The following is a 20757-nucleotide window of genomic DNA, read 5'->3' on the forward strand; positions in this document are numbered from 1 at the left end:
GATGCCACGTGCTGTGACATATCCCTGGGCTGGCTCAGCCGCTGGGTGCATTCTGTCCTCTGTGTGTCCTTCTTGCTACAGCCCAACTGTCTCAGACACACAGCTCCTGAGGGCAAGATGCATTTGAATCCTGTCCCCTTCGGGCTGGTTCAGCTGTTTCAGCCTGGTAGGGGGTCTGGTCTGGGTCAGGGTCTGTGTTCAGAGGCTAGGAGCTGAAGGAACTTGTCTGCCTACTGTGCAAGGGTGGTTCCCTTAAACAGATCCAGGCGTGGCGATGTGTGAGTGTCTGCGGCTGGTGGCATGGCAGTGAGGCAGGAGAGCCTGGTGGTTAAGAGCTCTGACCCTAGAGAGATGTGTGTTTAAATTTTAGCTCTCCTGCTTCCTTGCCCTGCTGCCTTGGGTGCATGACAACCTTCTTGAGCCTCAGTTTCCTTATATACAGTAGAGGTGACAGCCCCAATCTCACAGGGTTTGGGAATTCAGTGAGATTACAGACATAAAGTCCTCTGTACTACATCTGGCACTCAGCAAATCTTGTGGAAGGATACAGGTGTGGATGGCGGATTCAGACCAGACCAAACAAATTCCCTTCTCCACAGGCCACAGGCCTCGCTTTGTCCAGCTGGGTCAATAGTGTCAAGGACAGAAGGAGCTGTGAAGAAGGGTCCAGAGCCCTGCAGAAAAAAAGAGCAGCTCCCAGGGGACCCAGCTGATACCAGGGGCAGAAGCACCAATGCTGGAACCAAAACTTGGGGGCAGGAATGTCACACAGCAGTTTCAGGTGGGAGGGGCAGGGGCCCAGCTTAAGGACTGTCAGGTGGCTTGAGGTCAGATGAGGTAGGTTAGTAGGGCTGGTCCGTGAGGTATGGATTGTCCCTTGAGTACTGTGGGCTTGGAAGGAGGGGCTGCTGTGAACACCACTGGAGTGGAGGCTGACTGGACTGCTCTAGGTATTAGTTCTCAGGGTACCAGACCTGTACAGGATCGGGGGAAGGGCTGGCCTGGTCTGGGCCCTGACATTGTCTCTCACCTTAAACCAGTGGTAATGACTTGCAAATATTGATGAAAACACGAACTACAGAGACTGTGTTTTTCGGGGAGTGAAGGTGGGGAGAGGGGATAAGGAGGCAAATAAACTGAAATGAAGTCCGGTTATCTCCCATCTGTGGCTGCTCCTAATCCCCCAGCCCAAAGGAATCCAATGCAGCCCCTTATCTGCCCTGTCAATCACTCCATCACCGCCCAGTGCTTGGTGGGCACCACACGCCCTCGCACACACTCAAGCACATGCTCACACATGCACACACACGCACACACTCACTCCGACTCTTGCTCCAACACTCCTGCCCACCCCCAGCCCATTACTCCTCTGAGCAGGAGCAGCCAGCACGCAGGTCCTGCCAGATGGATGCAATTTGCATAATATCAGCAGCGGAGGCTGCAAGATCACCAGGGGTCAGGGCGCTGACATCCCCGCACAGTCTATCTGCAAGTGCTAATTTGGCCAGCATTGATCTGTCTTTCTGATTTCTTTGTCATTTACGTCTGCGATGGTTTGACAGGAGATACAGAGAGAGACAAGGGGAGGCCAAGCCAGGCCTGGGGCTAGGAAGGTAGGGGAACAAAGATTGTACTTCCCAGTGCATCTCACACACACAGACATACACCAGAACCTCCTCCATCTACCTGTCACTACACTCATCCATCCGTCCATCCATTTTTCCATCTGTGGTTGCTCCTGAAGACTAGAGCCTGGTATCTGGCAAGGACCAGTTCCTCAGATGTCCTTGGACTCCAAGGGTGCCAGCTCAGGGGGGAAGGCGTAAGCAGCCCTGAGCACTAATGCAGGCGGGACAGTGGAGGCCCTGTCAATGCCTGGAGACTTATCCCTCCTTGTGGCTGGCCATCCCCTGGCTCCTCACTTTCTCTGGGACACACTAGAAAGAACTGGATGGGGCGGAGAGGCGGGAGGTGGTGTAGGGGAGTGGTAGTGCTGGGGAAACAAGCACACCCCAGCTGTCTCTGACGCCTCCTCATGAGGCAGCTGTGCTGACTCCTCCCCTCCCAGGCCTGAAGATGGCCAAAGCAGGGGGGAGGGGGCGAGGCACCCCTCTGCCTCTCCGGGACAGGGCTATCATGTCTGCAGAAGCCTCATATCAACTCTTCACCACCCTCAGGTCACCCAAAGCCCAGACTGGGCTCTGACTGATTCCGAAGGCCCCCTAGCTCAGCCAGGAAGCCCAAGATCAGATCAGGTCTACATCCTACCTGCTGGACCCTTGGCCAGAGTCCCCACATTCTCCCCTGCCTTGGGAGGGGGGTTCACCACAGGGATGGGGACGCTGCCTGGGCAGGAGATGTCATGGGGGAAGGGAGGGGAGGAGAAGATGGGAATTCTGGGAAGGAAGAGCCCACTGCAGAGAGGTGGGCATGGTCACTCTGTCAAGGGAGGCAGAGGGGCTTAAGCCTTCCAAGGGTGCCCCCCAGTGGCTCTGTCTTCGCCCCACCTCTTTCCCTCGCCACGGCAGCAGGAGCAGGTGATCAGAAGGAACTCCCTGCTGGGCAAGAGGGGGGCTGGCGTTTGGTGTGTGCTAATCCCGGGCCGAGGTCTTCAGAGGGACCGGGGAACTTCAAGGAGGGAAAGGCAGAGCTGTACTGCAGACGAGCTCATTAGCCAGCACCCCACCCCCCCCACGAGGAGGAGGGCGGGCAGCCCAGGGAGCGCGGCAGCGCAGGCGGCAGAGAAAAGGCTGTCACTGTCCTTTCTTCCTTTTGGTACAAGCATCTCCCTGAACCAACGATTCTCCTGCAGTGACACCTCTCACGGGCGCTAATGAGATCCGTGTCACAGAGCTAATGTGCTCTGACTGGACTCTGATAGACACCCCACGCCTTCAGGGGAGCCCACAGGCCAGCACTGCCCCCCAGGGCCAGGCCCTACCTGCCACCTGCCGGCCCGCTCTCTTGCCAAACTGTGCTGGGCAGCAAGCTCCTGAGAGAGCCCACCCGGTGTCGGGCCATCCCGTCTCACCTGGAGCCTTTGGGGCCCCCAGTCCCTGAGCAGAGAGGGTAAGCAACCAGGGCAGGACCACCTAGCTGGGCACCAGGGAAGGTTCCGACTGTTCTCCCCGCCTGTGACACCAGCAGTCTGTGGGGCCTCTGTGTCCCAACAACAGGGGAAATCTGACATTTCCTGTGCAGACTTCCAAAAAGAAGGAAGGGAAGGAGGCCCAGGCCCCGCCCTTAGAGAGGTCAAGTACATAGGGCCTGATCATTACGTATAACTGGGGTCCAGGGATGTATTCTGTGCGCTCACAGTGGGAGGGCCAGGCAAGATCCCCAGAGGAGGGGGCCCCTGGAATATGGGCAGGATTTTCCTGGGCCACGAGGTGGAGAGCAAACAGAAATCACAGTGCAGAACTAACTGTCGGGGTCAGGAGGAGGCCGGAAGCCAAGTGTTAGGGCCCTGGCTCCAAGGGCGACTGTAGCAGGGTGAAGGGTGGAGATGCCCCCGCCCCTTTCTTCCTCAGGTGCTGCTACCAAAGATTGTCAAGACCTGTGTGTTTTACACAACACTGAGGAAAATGCAGAACGTGAGCTTGTTTTCTTCCTCACCATCTCTGCTGGCAGCACAAAGCCCAAGACCAAAAAGGTGCTCCTAGTTCAGCACGGTGGTGAGAACACAGGCTTTGTGATCAGGTGGACCTGGGTTTGAATCCTGGCTCCTGTGTGACCTCAAGCAAGTCACTTAACTAAGCCTGAGCCTCCCAATCTGTAAAATGGGAACGATAATGCCTGCCTTCATGAGAGTGTGAAAATTAAATTAGCGCCCCCAGGTAATGTGAGTGCCGTGCTGACCACTTGCTGAAATGAAAGAAGGCCCACTCAGCAGTCCCCTCTGGAGGCCGCCCTGCCTCAGAAGCCGCCCGAGCCAAGAGCGCTGACGGAGCCCGCTGACCCAGCCAGTCAGCAGTCCTACAAACATGCAGTCCCCTCACCTACAACCTGCTCCATGCCACCCTGCTCACCAGGCTCCCAAGGGCAAATCCGCCCCCCCAGGAGGAGGCGTCCCTCCCTGACCACGAGCCCACTCGGACAGCCCCCGAGCCCCCTCTCTGCCTGGAGCTCCATCCCTGAACCCTACTTCTTCCTCAGTCCCCAGGGCCAAGCCCTCACCCCATCCTGGCGACCGTACCTGTGAGCTGGGTGGGGGCAGGGCCCTGTGGCTGTCATCTCCCAACGCACGTTCAGCACCTGCCACAGCTCCTGACACACAGTAGATGCAAAGCAGACGTCCGCCACCTCCCTCCCCATGGCCACTGCCGGCCCTGAACTAACCACCACCTCTCCCGCATGCCTTATTACACACCCCCCACCCCACGCCCGTGGCCTCCCCTTCTGCGATTTCTCCTCACTAGTCCTCCCTATACAAACTCTCAGATGGCGCTGACTGGAACCCAACTCTGACCAGGTCGCTCCTCTACCCAAACACCCTGCGGCTCCCACTCAAACAGCTCAGCCGGGAGCACCGATCCCAGCGGGCCCCTCCCTTCCACAGCCTAGGCCCCTACCCTGCCCGGCAGCCCAAGCCTCCAGCACGCCTGCCCCCTTACTCTGTCAGCGCCTCCTCCACCCCAATGCTCAGCAGGAGTCCCCACCAGGTAGGCCCCACAGGCTTCCCCTGCCACACATACCTTAGAAGGAGACTCAGAAGATCCCTCCAGGGCCCAGGGTCCTTGGTGATCTGCACACCCCACCACTGCCCCCCACGGCATTGTGGGAGAAGCCAGCAGCTCCTGGAGAGGGCCAGGCTGTGGGGTCCGCAGAGCCCTTCCCCAGCGTCACCAGTGCCGCCTCACCTCCCAGCAAGATACATACCACTCCCCACTTCGGGCTGGCAGCTCCTCACACAGTTAATTAGCACCATGTCACTGAGGACCAGCCTGAGTGGCCAGTGACAGGAGCTGACCCCTGACCCCAGGGCTGGGAAACAGTCCACATCAAACTCTTACAGCGCGACCCTTTTAGCACGCACAGTAACTCGGGGCACCGCCAGCTGAAGCTCATTAAAGCTGTCTCTTTGGCGCGAGGGCCATTAACCTCACCGCTCAAAACCCGCACCTCCCCTCCCCGCCTCTCCCAGCCCAATTAATGCCCTGCATCCCCCCCCCCCTCCTTCCAAGCACCCTCACCCACACCTCAGAGCCAGCCAGGAGCTGGCAGGGCAGCCCTCTTCATTCACAGATACAAGGACCAAGTGCCAGGAGCCCCCAGTGCCCTGGGGAGACCCTGGCATGGGCAGAGCAACAGAGGAGGCAGCTCCTTGAGCAGCCACTGTGTGCTCAGACCGCACAGGCCCTTCACACAGGGGACCTCGCTGAGCTTTCCCAACAGCCCGGAGAGGCAGGTAGCATTGGCCCTTGTCTAAGGTCACGGGGCCTGAACTGCTTCTGGCTCCAAAGCCCTGACTTCATTGTCACTCATAGCCTTGGGCTGTCCCCTGGGGCCCACCCAGATGGAAAAACCTTCTTCTCTGAAGAAAGAGGGAATACTTCAGGGGTCCCACCCCAGAGTCAACATGGGTGAACCAACAAGAATGACATCACTGAGTCCCAGGAGGCAGCAGAAAGTGGGAACAAGGAACCCCTTCCTCTCACAAACACCCCCAGGACAGATACACAGAAGCAGGGCACCCAACTCAAGGCTGCGTGGGGTGCATTAACGCAGTCCTGCCAGCCCCTCCCACCAGGCAGACTCAGTTTCTGGCAGCTCCTCCTTCCCTGGGCCAATGCAAGTCTTCTCAGTGGCCTTGGTTCTCTGGTCCCTCCCTTTCCCGTCACGCTTGCACTGATTCATCCACTCACTCACTCACTAACTGTCCATTCATCTACCATAGCATTTGTTGAGCACCTACTTAGAACTAGTGTGTACAGCACCAACTGCCTCACTGATTCTGGATCAGAGCTCTGATCCTGTCCTTATCTCACTCACGAACTTCCTGTCTCCTCAAAACCTCACAAAAAGCCACACCCTCTAACCTGGCATTCAAGGCTGGCTTGTTCCCTGTTTATTTTCTAGCCGTTTCCTAACCCAAATGTCCCACTCCAGTCACGGCAAACTACTTGCAGACGTCCAAAATTATCCTCTCAGCATGTCAGGCTTCCTCCTGCCCTTGGGCTTTTGTACACACAGTTTCCCCAAAGTGGAAAACCCTTCCTCCATCTGCCTGCCTAGCAAACTCCTATTCATCCTTCAGGGATCCCCTGACTCAAGTCTCATCTTCTCTAGGAAACTTTCTGCTGACCTCCAAGGCCTATCAGCTTGCTAGGTTTGGGATCTCCTCTAGGCTGTACAAAATAACTCCTGTGGGAGGGAACAGCAGTGGTTGTGGGGTACTCCCAATTCCCCAGGCCCGTTGACCACTTTCTCTTTCCCCCTGGACCCCAGGAGAGCCTTGGGGGCCAATAAGAATGATATGGGGCATCCCTGAAGTCAGTGAAATGTAAATGAAGAAGTAGAAGCCACTTGGCAACTGAGGACAGGGGAAACCTCCCCTGGGGCAGCCCAGGAGTTTCTATCACCACCCTGAGTACCCTGGGTGGCAACTGCCCAGTTCAGTCTCTGTCTCCTCCCAGGATGTGAGCTCCCTGAGGACAGGAACATCCACTCAGCATGCCCAGCTCTACTAGGCACCTGTGATGTCCGCAGACAGGATTAGGGGCCAGTCTGTAGCAGGTGACTGGACCCTTTCGGTGTTACCTTGCCAGTCCCCTCCCCCTCATACCTCCCCAAAGGTACACAGGTTATGATAATGTCGTAGCACCACCCAGGGACACCCCTGCTCCTCCCCACTTGGAACAAAGCCTATGCCTGTCAAGTACTCTGCTTGAAAGCATTTGTATGCACATGTGTGCAGATGCACACACAAAATAAGATACACAGAAATGAACAAACACACTTTCTGATGGATACACATACAGGCTGATGGTTGCTTCCATACACGGACAGGTGCCCCCAGAAAAATGTATATAGATACACTGTTACACATACACACATACACGCATCCCTCAAAAAAGATACACATACATGGACACATATAAACCCCCAGACAAACACAGAGACATGCAGCTGAAGGTGCCATTCACACACACATACACTCACAGACACATATCCACAATGATATATAAGAAGCTAGCAGAGCCTCCAATGCCTAGAACCAGCCCCCTCCCATGCAGGAATCCCCCTGAGGGTGCACCCCCATCTGGTACCCCAAGTGGCCCCTCCCAACCCAGGCACCGCTCAATGGAGGCTGCTGCTCCTACGGGGGAGTTCAATACCCTGTGGACAGAGCCATCGGTCAGAAGGACCCTGACTAATTAAAAGCTGGTGAGGTTTAAATAATTCATCTCCTTAACTCCCATTGATCGCCCAGTTTAGTGGCCACAGACTTGAAACAATATTAAACAGCCTTCTCTAGCTCCACGGGGGTTGGGTAAGCTGACATGTGCCCACCCCTCTGAGGACATCACCCATCAGAGATGCAGCCAAGGGCAGGATCCCTTGGCCTGAATCCAAGGCCACCTGTGACCCACCCAAAGCCCAGACCCCAGCCTCCTCTTGAATACTGTTTTGAGAGATCCTTTCCAATGGTCAGATTCCACTACTCCCCTCACTCCACCCCCATTCCCTGCTCCCCCCAGCTAGGGAGAGCACCTGGCTGGAGCACTGAATGAGCCATGGAACCCCTCTGTGTGCCAGGGGACTGGGGCATGTGGGCAGGGGATGGACCGAGTTGCCAGAGGGATATGTGGAGGGACTGACCAATGCCGCTGTGGGGCCGGCCTATGTGTTGCAGGCTGAGGCCCTTGTTCATGTCTAGAAGTCCATTCTTGGGCCAGCAGCCCATGGCGAAGCTGTAAGCCTGGAAGACAGGAGGCAAGAGTGGTTACCAGAGGCCCTGACCCCTGACCCAATCCCATCACTCACCAACACCCCCAGCCCCCCATGTCTTCCCAGCAAGGGCTTACTCTCATCATGCCACTTCATGAGAGTCCCCTTGCTGGGTCCCCTTTCCACCAGGGCCCCCTCCAGAAAACCCCTTCCTTCTCCACAGCTCCCTTTCTCCTGGGCGTCTCCCCATCAGAGGCCCCCGGCTCCCACGGGGTGCCCCTCACCAGGCTCCTTTCTACAGCTCCCATTTACTAAGATTCTCCTGATCAGGACCCCTCCTCTCATAGGGCATCCGCTTCACCCCACGCCCCCCCTTTCCAGAGTCCCCGGCCCTCTGCTGGGCCCCCTCCCCACAGCATTACTGGTCACAAAGACTGCTGTCGGAAGGGACTTGGAGACCAATATATCCAGACTTCACTCCACAGACAGGAAAACTGAAGCCAGAGACCAGGGCGCCAACTACCTGCCTGTGGTCAAGTTGCTTTTGACCTGGAGGCAGGCCAGACTGCGGAGCTGAGTGCCACATGGGGGCTCAGCTGAGGAGGGGTAAGCTCACCTGGCTGACTCAGGCAGCTGTGAGGGGAGCATGTGAAGAGTGTGTGTGTGTGTCTGTGTCTGTGTGTGTGTGTGTGTGTCTGTGTGTGTGTGTGTGTGTGTGTGTGTGGTGGGGAGCAGATCTCGCTGAAGGTCAAGTGCTCACTTATGCATATTCAAAGCGGCCACCCATCGATCTGTACTTAATTGTTTTCCTGGGGTTGGGGAAGGAAGTGCTGGGGGTATCGATCTGCTCAGGCCCCCAGCACTCCATTGTCCCCCCTCTGTCCCCTGGCCGCCACCCACCTCCATGGTGGGGGGGCGGGGCACACGTCAGGCCAGGGACAGCACCTTCTCTTACATCCCTTACAGGCTCGATGACCAGATGTCACAGATGAGGAAACTGAGGCCAAGAAGAGACTTATAAGGGTTAGAATGCTATTAAGTGGCCCAACAGGGATTTAATTCCTGTTCAGCCTGCTAGCAAGTCCCAGGCTTCTACCAGTGGGCTTGCGAGGCTAGTTGACTCTTCAAACATTGCCCATCTCCTCACCTTAGAAGTCCCCAAACACCAGGCTGTCCTCCCAGGGGCAGGAAGGTGACAGCGTGTGGGACAGTGGTCAGTGGGAGTGAAGCTTGGGTGAGTTTCCAGAAGCTGGATGGTGAGTCCACTGGTGGAACTAAGGTGACTGCTAGCCATGGTCAGGTAGGCACTGCAGAGCCCCCACCCACCACTGGGCCCAGGAGGTCCCCATCCCACTATAGACTGCCTCCCAGTGGAAGAGTGCCCAGCACGGGGTCAAAAACGGAGGACAGGAGGCTGGACACACAGGCTGTGCCAGGACCAAGGGGCTGGGCAGAGGTCTAGTACCCTTCCTTCCCAGCTGCAGGAACCAAAGCCTCAGCCCCTTGGGCACTGGGAGGCTAGGAGCCAGTGTACTTCAACCTCAGCCCCCTCCAAAGCCACTTTCCTTGACCACAGAGGTACCAGCCACAGCCCAACTTCCCAGCGAACCCTCCCACCCTTCCCCAGGCCACAGCTGTACCCACAAATCGGGGGCTGAGCGTGAGGCTCAAGGACAGGGGAGAGGACGCTGGCTTGGAGCCAGGGCAGAGCTGGGACACAGGCAGCAAGGAGAACAGCCAGTGGGCGGTGCACAGCTGGAGGAGCTGCTGAGCGTGGTCAGGGCCACGGCTGGAGCGCAGTGGGCCAGAGAGCAGTGGCGGGCTGGCTTTCAAGTACTTTAAAATCACTTACAAAGGGCGGATTAAACGATCAGAAATTCCATTTAATAGGACAAATAAAGAAATAACAATCTACTCTATCAGCCTGGAGAAGGCGAGCTGGATGGGTTTTTTTCCCCCTCTAAAAAGGAAAAAGGGAAGGAAGAGGGAAAAAAAGAAGGATAATGTGTGTTTACTCAAGCAAAGAAAAAAATATTTAAGTGATGTCGGGGAGAAGATTGCAGTAACTAGTGAAGAATAACATCGTCTACTTTGCTGTCAAATCACACCCGAATTTCAGTAATAGATTCTCGGCTGACACTCAATTCAATTCGAAGGTGATCCTGCTTTATCCCAGCCCATCAAATATTAAACACTTGCATTAGCAGGTGCTGCCGCTTCCCGGCTTAAAGCGGCGGGCGGGCGGCAGGGCTGCGGAGGCCCCTCTGCTCCGCTTGCGGCTCAGGGACAGGGCAGCTCAGCGTTATCTGCACGTCATCCTGAGTCTTATCGCAGCTAAGCGGGAAGACCACTTCAGATAACATTAGGCGCTTGCCCCGATGCGTCACCATGATTAGATTATTATAATTATGACTCCCCAAGATCTTCTGCAGACAGGGATGTGCGGAAGCGGGGTGGAGGGCAGCAGAGACCAGGAGGGCCAGACTGGGCCTGGCTGGTCCAGGGCAAGCGGGGACCCACGGGGGGAAAACAGGGGTACGAGGCAAGGCGGCAGCCTGGTCCCGCCTGACGAATGCCTTTCAGGAAGGGCAGTCTAGCTTGTCAGAGCCGAGGCGAGATGAATTGGCGTCTCCACCACGGCCGCGGGTGTCATGCCGCACAGTTTCATATTCCCAGATAAGGCGTGATAACCAATTGCTGCCATGACATGGCCTCATCCAGCACTTCCTCAGGGGGGCATGGGCGGGGGGAGGGGAAGGCACGTGTACATGGGTCTGCCAAGCTCCTAATAAGAGGGATTTAATTTTTACAAATGCTGCTTCCAGCGGGGCCTTCACATACCAGCCAAAGTCCAAAATGATATTAAAAACGGTTAATTAAAACTGCTCTCCTTCAGCCTGGGCTCTCCCCCTGCTGCCCCTGCTGAGAACCCTGGCGTATCTCCTCCAGGTACTGCCATGCACTTCTGCAGAGCTGAACCTTCAGATGTGACCACCTGCCTCGTGGAACCCCCCCTAGGCACAGTACCAGGGCACAGCCCCACAAGCTCCCCTCAACTCCTGCTATCCCGGGTACCCCTCAGGCACAGCCAGCAGAGAGCCACCCAGAGAACACAGGGTCCTGTCACAATTTGTGCTCCTATCAATGTGTGGTCTGGATCTTGCACCTGCTGCCCCTGTGAGCCTGTACCCACATGCCCACCACCTCCCCTACTCCCCCCAACCCCAGATATATACACCATCGAGCACGAGTACACACACCCACCAAACTCTCCCTCAGGTGACTCAGCCCATCCTTCCATTCCCTACTCCCTTCAGGCATCCTCCCTAAGAGATTACATCCATCTGTGAATCTTAGCAGAGCCTTCCCAGGAGTCCAGCTCAGGGCAAGGTGATGTGGGCTATATCTCAGAGATTCTGGCTGAGAAGTCAAGGCTGGGACCAGAGAACCATCAGAGCAGGAGGACTGGGGAGGCTGTCCCCTGTGGGTTGCCCACAAGCACAATGGAGAAAGACAGGCCCATGAGGGGTTGGAGATGGCTAGGAGAGCTTCCTGGAGGAAGTGGTACTGGAGGCACCAGGAAGAAGACACAGCAAGGACAAAGGAGAATAACAGGAGCAAGCTTGATGAGAACAGGCAAAGGCTGGGGTGTGGCTGGGGCAGCCAACGTGGGTGGAAGGAGAAAATATCTTGAGGGCTGCCTCCCAGCTCTGTGCAACACTGGCTGCTGTCATCAGTCAAGGGGCCCTAATATTGTCTACCCCCTTTCTCCCACCTACTTCCTATCCCCACTCCCTCCCTCTCTTCTGCCAGCCTTTGGGGTGTGGGGTAAGGGACCCAAAAGCTTTCTGACCCTGATCAGTGCTGGGCAGAAATTTAAGAGCCAAAGCCTGTGCCTGGGCCCCTTTCCCATTCTGGTTCCAAATTCTCTGGGTGCCACTTCTCTAGCTGCACCTTTCCCAGCTACCAGGGCCCAACCTGCCCATCTGTGGCTTCCTGGCCAGAGGGTGGGGCAGGTGGAAGGATGACGGAGGAGTCCTATCCAGGGCAGGTAGAGTCGGGGTGAAAGATGCTGGGCCTCCCAAACCACCCACCCCAGCCCTGTGCCAGGCAGGCACACACACTTTCCTTCCCCTGGGCTGCTGTAATTTCCATGCGCAGGGAAGCAGGTGCCGAGCTGTTCCCGGCTGGCTCTCCCCTCTCGCGGCTCTGCCCGCCTTGGCTGCTGCCCCATTAGCTTAGTGGCCAGCCATCTGCGACGGGCCTGCCGCGCAGCCCTGCTGTAGGCGCGGCGGGTGGCCCCCTGTGTAACAGGGAGCTTTGCCATTAGCGCCTTTAATATTCTGACACCTCAGCACAGCCTGCTATTACATGCAAACGCTGATCGCCCTGTGAAATTACATTGCTGGGCCCGCGAAATGGAATCGTGTATAATCAGCCTCCTCCATGCACTGTCAGTCCCATCACAAACACTGCGCCCGGCGGCTTACGGGGGCTTAGCAGCTGCGACAAGTGTATTGGGTTTAATAGATGAAGTAGCCCTCATCGGCAGCAGCATCAGATCCTTCAAAGAGGAAAGAAGAGGCATCGACAGCTGCTAGGGTGTCTCTGCCCACCCATTTGCTACCTTACCAGGGCCCTGAGAGTTGGGTGGACACAGAGTGGGCAGGGCAGTGGCTGGGTCTAGAACCCAGCTCAGACCACAAAGAGAAGCACAAACTGCTCTGCAACTTCCAGAAAACCCAGAGCCTGCAAGCTGGCAGCAGCACATCTGACCCATCCATCCTCCCCACGAGGTTACCCTGTGGGCCTAAGGCTGAAGGGCCATTTCCCAAGAGGAGGAACCAAATCAAATCACCTGCCTTTCCCATAAACACCCAACAGGCAAAGATATAGAGGTGATACTCTGGAGGATGGGGGGAGAGAGAGTCTGACAGACATAACTACTACCTAACCTTTTCTTTAACTGGCCAACACATCTATAGTTGGTGAACCAAGTACCAAGGCAACAAGTATACATGAGGATGGCGTACCCAGCAGCCCAGGCCTCATGGAAAGGCAGTGTGTTCAGGCTCAGGCACTGGTTCCCAATTCTGCCAATTATTAGCACCATAACTTTGGATGAGTTATTAAACCTCTCTGAGCCTCAACTTCCTGTACTATAAGATGGGATGATAGTTCTTTCTCCCCGGTATACCTGAGGTCACTCAGGAACACCCACTCCCACTGCCACCTCCAAATATTCTTGGTGCCATCACCCAAAATGCAGATTGCCTTTGAGAATGCTGGTCCCTCTCCCTTTTCCAGGTTCAGCTTAACACCGATCACGGCAGACTGTATTTTCCAGTGACTGTCATAACATTATCTTCCATCTCACACATGCTCTTCTTGCAATATGACTCTGATAAACCCGCCATCAAGAGGGGGAGTCTAGGACTTCCCTAGTGGCACAGTGGTTAAGAATCCGCCTGCCAATGCAGGGGACACGGGTTCGAGCCCTGGTCTGAGAAGATCCCACATGCCGCGGAGCAACTAAGCCCGTGCGCCACACTACTGAGCCTGCGCTCTAGAGCCCACGAGCCACAACTACTGAGCCCATGTGCCACAACTACTGAAGCCCGTGCTCCACAACAAGAGAAGCCACCGCAATGAGAAGCCCACGCACCGCAATGAAGAGTAGCCCCCGCTCGCCGCAACTAGAGAAAGCCTGCGCACAGCAACAAAGACCCAACGCAACCAAAAATAAACAATAAATAAATTAATTAATTTTTAAAAAAATCATTAGAAAAGGGGGGGAGTCTATACCTCTCCCTTTGAAATGGGGTGGGCTTTTTTTTTTTTTTTTTACTATTTCAACCAAAACAGTAATGCAGAAGTAATGCGATGTGATTTCAAGGCTATTTCAGAAATGCTGAGGAAGCTTCCTCCTCACTCACTGGAACATTTTCCCTGGAGCCCTGAGCTGCTTGTAAGTGGTAAGACTGCTCCAAGGCAGCCATGCTGTGAGGAAGCCCAAACTAGTCCACAAGCAGAGACCACATGGAGAAGCCATGAGACTAGGTGAAGAAAGAGAGATGCCCAGCCAGCCCCCAGCTGCTCCACCCACACACTGTGCCAGCTCCAGTCACTGACCACAAATACATGAGAGAACCTGGGCCAGAACTACCTAACTGAGCCTTTCCTGAATTCCTGACTCATAGAAACCACGAGAGATAATAAAACAGCTGTCGTTGTTTTAAGTCACTAAGTTTTGGGTGATAAGTTATGCAGCAGTTCTGGAAAACTAATGCCTACTCACTTCTGGATACACTGTGTCAATACTTTCAACTTCCTCTTTCTGGCTGCTTCTAGACAATTCTTCCTCTCTCTCTGGAACCTCATTCCAAATCATCATCACTCTGGGTAACTTCAGTATCTACAGGATAAACCCACTCATGCATCTAGCCTCTTGATTTCTCAGCTCCCTGTGCTCTAATGACCTTCTCCTCTACCAATTTCAGCCATCTGTCCACACCCTGGGCCTGTCCACACCCTGGGCCTGTCCACACCCTGGGGCCACACCCTGGGCCTTATTACCCAGCACTGCTCTGCCCCGGGAATCATACAATGACAGATTCCACTCTGATCGCAGCCTCTGTCCTTCCAGCTTGTGAACCCTCTCTCCCTCTCCTCTTGCTTTTTTTCCTCGTCTGTCAATCCCCTTCTAGCCCTTTTCTACCAAACCTAGACCTCTTGAATCTATGACTTCAACCAGCCCAATCTTCAACTTCCCTGCCCATTTATCCTAGTACATCTTCCCTAAGAAACCCCAAAATGACTCTGTTTCACCACACATGCACTTGAGCTCAGTGATGCTGGAAAGAAGTCACCGTTCTGTATAGAAAGTGGCCACTATAGATCCAAGATCACTATCTTAGCAACCCTCAATGGTATCCAACCACCCTACTCCCCTCCTACTTTCACAAAGAAAATAAAAGCTGCTAGGCAGAACTCTTCCAACTGCATGCCCTTCATATACAAATGCATCTGTATCCTTCCCCACCTGCTCGTGCACCAATGCTGTTCTAATGGAAGAGACACCTCACTTCCAGTCTAAGGGCAAGCCCACACTTGTGCTGTACATCTCACTCTTTTTCCACCTCCTCAGGCCCTGTTTCATCTAGTATCCCCTTTCTTTCTAAATTCTGAACCTCCTCATTTCTGCTGGCTCCTTTCCGTTAGCATTCAAGCGTATGCTTGAATCTCTATCATCTTTACATAACTTTTTGTGTCTTAGTTTCCTTTTTGTAAAATGGGGGTAAAAACAGTTCCTACCCCATAGAGTTGATGTGCATGAGTTATTGCATGCACAGTGCTTAAAACGATGCCTGGCTCTTTGAAAGTTACGTAAGTATTAGATAATTATTTTTAAAGTCTTCCATTCATTCCACATCCTGATCCAGCTACTGCCTGTTCTCCTGTTAACAACCAAACTTCTCAAGGCTGTCTCCACTCACCTCCCCAACAGCCCTTAACCCCTGCAGTCTAGTTGCCAGCCTTATCATGTCACTTAGCTCCAGCGAAGGTCAACAGTCCTCACCATGCTGCCCACGTCTATGGACAGTTTCAGGCTCTTGCTGCCTTTGCCACCCTGCAGCCTGCTTCACATCTTTGAAATCCTTCTCCTTTGATTTTTCTCAACACCCTACTCTTTGAGTTTTCCCCTCTCTCTGACATCTTCCTCACAGTCTCCTGTAGAGTCTCATTCATCTGGTCATGTGTGGGCTTATGCATGTTCCCTTCCTGTTTCTGTCTGTGCTCTACCACTCTCCCTGGGTGATTTCTTAAACTCCCTGGTCTTCAACCTCTCCAACTTGCAAATTGATATTTTTTGCCACTACTTGAGTGTCAAACATATATAGTCTATTGCCTACCTGGCACTTCCACCTGGATTCCACTCAGGCACTTCATTCTCAGTAGGTTTAAAACCAATTTCAACATCTCCTCTCCAAAGTGCCCTTTCTCCTGGGCTCCCAAGTCCCAGTGAAAACCCTTACCACCTACCTGGTCTACCAGAAATGTGGGGGCCAGCCTTGCTTCCTTCTTCTTCCTTACCTCTCACCAAGTCCTGAGATTGCTGTTTCATGCCCCCAAGACTCTACTCGAGCAATTCCTTCAGCCTACCTAGGATGCCCTCTGCCTTCTCCCACTTTTTTCCCCTAATGAACACATACTCTTCTTTCAATACTCAATTCAAAAGTATCTTCCATCACCAGGCCTTTCCTGACTTGTCCCTTCCTTAAACCCACCCAGACTCTGAATAGCATCTGTACTATTAGATTTGTTTACAAATCGGTTACCCCATGATGCTGGGAGACTCTCAGGGTGGGGCTATGTCTGCTCTCTCTGAACGGCCTCCTTTGAGGGAAGGGCAGGAAAGCATCTCTCTGGATATAATTCCGCCAGGCAGAAGGGCCTGGTTTTCAGAGTTGCTGCTCCTGCCAATCCTATTCAGTCTCCTTCAAGAACCACTGTGATCCTGCCCAGCAGAACAGCAATCCCACCCGACCCCCAACCATCCTTGGAACTGGGGGCTCAGCTGCCTGGGTTAGGAAAGAAGGGAAGAGTGGCCCTGTCTCCCTTCTCCTTTTCTGAACTCTTTGGTCTTATGGGTGGTTTTGACTCCATTCCTCGGGCCGGCAGAGACCTGGCCAGCATGGCTACAGCAGCAAAAGGATGGACACTCCCATCAGGTGACACAAACCCATCCTTCCTACCTCCAGCTGGTAGTTCTCCATTTTCACAGTGTTCCCTGGCTTCCAACATACTTCAGGGGCACCAGAGCTGCTGCCGCCTCTGTCCATCAACAGCACTTGAGTGTAATGATTATTTTCTCTGTGTACTTAACCTTCCTGCTCACTGCCTACAACAGGACAGCTGCCTCTAGTGCATGGGACCATCACCACAGCAAAGGCAGGGGCTGTGCTACAGGTCCAGGACCCACAACATTTGGAAGACAGCTGCCAGTGCAGTTTGATCCCTTGGGTTCTGAGTCTATTTTTAGGTAGAGCAATCTTCCTCATGTTCCCAGAGCCCTTGCTTCACTGCTGAGTCAGAGTGGACTTGGGGACACTGAGGTCTCTGGGGAGAGAACCAGATAAGGAGCAGGATCCTGAGCCGTGCCGCCTGAGCCTCCACAGAAGAGGCTGGCCTGTCTGGGGCTCCACATGCACCGCCACACAGTCAAGGCAGCAGGTCAGTCTGAGCCAGCTGCCCAGAGTGAGAGCTACATTGTGGGTTTTCTTTGTTTTCATTACAATTTCTTCTCCCATTGCTTCTTTTGAGCCAGCCCTTTCCTCCCCGGGGTGCTGGGGATTGAATGAAACACCACCCCCGGCTCCAATAAGTGTATTTCAATTACATCTGTCACTGCATAACGATATAATGATATATCATGCGATATTAAATCCATGGTAATCATATCAGGGATTTTTTTTAATCGTGCACTAATCGCATTATTACATCTCTGTAATTAACCACAGGAGGTATGGAAATTCAGTTAAGGCAGAAGGCTCAAGGTACTCCCCCCGCCCCACCCCTGCCCTAGCTCCCCCAGGTTAGGGCCCGATTAGGAGATGGGAACTGCAGGGCACTAGCAAGATGGGCCGAAGCTCCCACCTCCCAGTACCTCAGCCATGGGCAGAGCCTTCAGCATCTGGGGCTGGCAGACATAGGCCAGACTGAGACCAGGGGGCTGTCTGTCTTGTGGCTGCTCAGGAAAGAGCCTGGGGCACAGGCCACACAGAGAGGGCCAACAACAAGGCAGGTGAAGAGGCCAGGATGTTGGGTGTGCCCAGAGAGAAGTCTGGCAGGCCCGGGCCTGCCAGGCCTCCTGCCATTGCAGAGCCAAATCTTCTCCATGGGGAGGGGTGTTTGTTACCTTTCCTTCATACCAGCAAGGCCCTCAAAGGTGCTTGTGGGGCACAAGGCAAGTTCCTGTCTCATGGCCTCCTAGACCAGAATTCCTCCTACTATTGCTACACATACTCCCTCCCTTGACCTAGCCCTTTGTGTTGGCAGCTCTTAACATCACCAAGTCCAGCAGCTGTGACGTCTCTGCCTCTCAATCCTATCATCCCTGAGCTGAACAGACCCAATTCTTCTTGAGGCCATTCCTCCCCAGTTCTCCCTCTGAAGTTTGGCCCTGACTACTGCATGACAAGTGGATTTCTGATAACCACTGGAGCCGTTCTCCCATCCCCCCAGATGGTCCGAGTTCTTATGTCCTCCCACCCAGGCCTATATGGAGAAGGGAGGGGCTTGGGACTGCAGCCTGAACTATGTCAAATGACCCTGTCTCTCCCACCCCCTTCCTGATACTGAGCTGTCAGGACTAATCCCCTCAGGGGTGTCAGAAACCAGTCTGCAAAGCAGAATTTTGTGTTTCAAGTCCAAAGCTTTGAACTTAGCATGTAACTAGTCCTCAGTGAGGGGCAGGCATTTTGCTAAGTTTGACTCTCAGAAGTTGGACAGGCCTGAAGATGAAAGAGAAAAATCATGTCCTTTTTCCTAATAAAAAGGAGACACTAATAGCAGTCAGCACTTAGGCAAAGCACTTTAAGTTTCTAAAGTCCTTTCCAAATTAAAATATAAGCCTTTACTGAGCATGTGACACCACCACCACGGCCACCCAGCCCTCACAAACGAAGGCACGTACATGCTGGCACCCAGCACACACACCTTCACTTCTTTCTCCCTAGGAAAATGGAAAGGGTGCTCAAACCTTCATCCCAGACCTCCCTCCCTCTTTGTTGGCTTGCTCATGTAACACACACTTAATGAGCAAATCCATGTGCCAAGCTCTGTGCCCGGTGCTGGGGATAAAGCACACTAGGCCGCTCGCTGCCTTCCAAGCTAGGGACGTGCCTGGCGGTCCAGTGCTGAAGCCTTCGCCTTCCAATGCAGGAGGTGCGGGTCCGATCCCTGGCTGGGGCGCTAAGATCCCACATGCCTCGCGGCCAAAACACCAAAACATAAAACAGAAGCAATATTGTAACAAATTCAATACAGACTTAAAAAAAGAAAAAAGGAGCTTCCAAACTAGAAGGAGAGACATGTCAACTCATGGTGGGGGGGACTGATATCCTACAAGAGCCCCAAGGGAGAAACCAGCCTTAGAGGGGGAATAACTGAGAAGGACCAAGATGGCTTTCAATGGGACATCCAAGGTGGGGTGGCTGCGGAAGGCGGATATGCAGGCCAGGAGCTCAGTTCCATGGTCTGAGCTGAAACAAGAAAGTCCTAGGAAAGCACATGGGGGGCGCAGGAAACTGCAGGAGTGGATAAGCTCACCCAGGAAGAGAATAAGCCTTTAGGGTCAATGAGGCCCTTCTCTTCTCTGATGTTTGGACGGAAACAAGGAAGGCTGAGAGATGGGACGGCTGAACACTAGAGCCTCCAGAGCTAAGGCCCAAAGAGACTTCTCTCTGGGCACACCCAACATCCTGGCCTCTTCACCAGGATTGTCATCTCCACCTTCACTTTACCCGGATGTGACACGATGAAACAGTGTGGACTTCAGGCTCACACCGACTTAGTCACAACAAACGTTACTATGAGAGCCTATTATATGCCAGGCCATATGTGTACTTGTAGCAATACAGACACAGTACTGTCCTCAGAGAGCTTCCAGTCTATTAGAGAAAGCCCATGTTAAATAAATAGCAACGTAAATAATCATTAAGTTATCATAAGGGCTCAAAGAAGAAAGGCAGGCTGTTTATAGGATGGAAGAGAGGAATCTGACCTAGCTGGGGAACTCAGGACAGGTCAGCAGAAACTGACTGACAGGAAGGCAACAGGGGAATGACACGTGCTGAGGCCTTTAGGCAAACAGCACTTGGAAGGAATCAAGTCAATGCTAGAGTCCCTGGAGCACAGAAAGCCAGCAAGAGATGAGGCTAATGAGGAAGGCAGGAAAATCCAGGGCCTCATAGGACACGATGAGGGTTTTGTACTGTTTCCTAAGGCGATGGGAAGCCATCCAAGTATCTACCACTGCCATGCTATGCGATCTTGGGTGCTCCACCAGCATCAAAAGTTAGTTCCTTTGCACACCTACCCATCCCTATTCCCAAGGGTAGACAGGCCTGGGAACCGGGGACCATTTTTTTTATCTAGAAGGAGAGAAAGAAACTGCAAGAGAGCAACTGACCTCACTGGTTCATTGTAAGACTCACACATTTACTGAAGGCCTGCCCGACCCTGGCAACTCAACTGAATCACACGCAGACCCTGTCCTTGTGGAACTCACAGTCCTTTGCAAGGAAACAGATGTCAGTAAGTGCCTGGTCACTGCGATAGAGAGTGATTAGAGAGAACTGCAGTAGAGACAGAAAGGAGGACAGTGCCCAGGCCCGAGGCATCTGGAGCCCGGCGTGCGGAGTGCTGCCCCTAGTCCTCTCCTCACCGCACAAGCCGCAGCAGGCTGGGACAGACAGCACTTCCCACAGAGACTGCAGATCGGGCGGCGGGCAGGCGTGTGAGGAGGACCCTGAGCAGCAGTGAACCTAAGCCAGGATCTTCCGGTCGCAAAGATGAAGGGTGAAAGGCTGTGACTAAAGCCACTAAGGAGAGAAGAGGGAAAGGTTCACTGTATCATCCAAGGATAAGGGAAGGGGCACCTTTAGAACACGGAACAGGACTAGAATAGAAAATCATTTCAGGAAATGGCAACTCCAGTCTCCAGGCCTGTTTCCTCTTTGGAAAACACGGGGCTGGGGGGTGGGGGAGAGGGATAAATTAGAAGTTTGGGATTAACAGATACACACTACTATATATAAAATAGATAAACAACAAGGACCTACTGTTTAGCACAGGGAACTATAT

The 20757-nt window shown here is 53.8% G+C and overlaps 1 protein-coding gene across 7 annotated transcripts in view; it reads right to left on the reverse strand.

Annotated features, from left to right (window-relative positions):
* ERI3 (ERI1 exoribonuclease family member 3) overlaps nucleotides 1-20757 on the reverse strand; it is a 128301-nt gene that overhangs the window by 17429 nt on the left and 90115 nt on the right. For all 7 annotated transcript variants that reach the window (XM_068539745.1, XM_068539742.1, XM_068539746.1 and 4 more), the window contains one exon: nucleotides 7822-7921. In XM_068539745.1, the coding sequence (XP_068395846.1) occupies nucleotides 7822-7921 (100 nt within the window). The remainder of the gene's footprint in view (nucleotides 1-7821; nucleotides 7922-20757) is intronic.

This window comes from Eschrichtius robustus, chromosome 3, assembly GCF_028021215.1.
Source record: "Eschrichtius robustus isolate mEscRob2 chromosome 3, mEscRob2.pri, whole genome shotgun sequence".
Lineage (NCBI taxonomy): Eukaryota > Metazoa > Chordata > Mammalia > Artiodactyla > Eschrichtiidae > Eschrichtius > Eschrichtius robustus.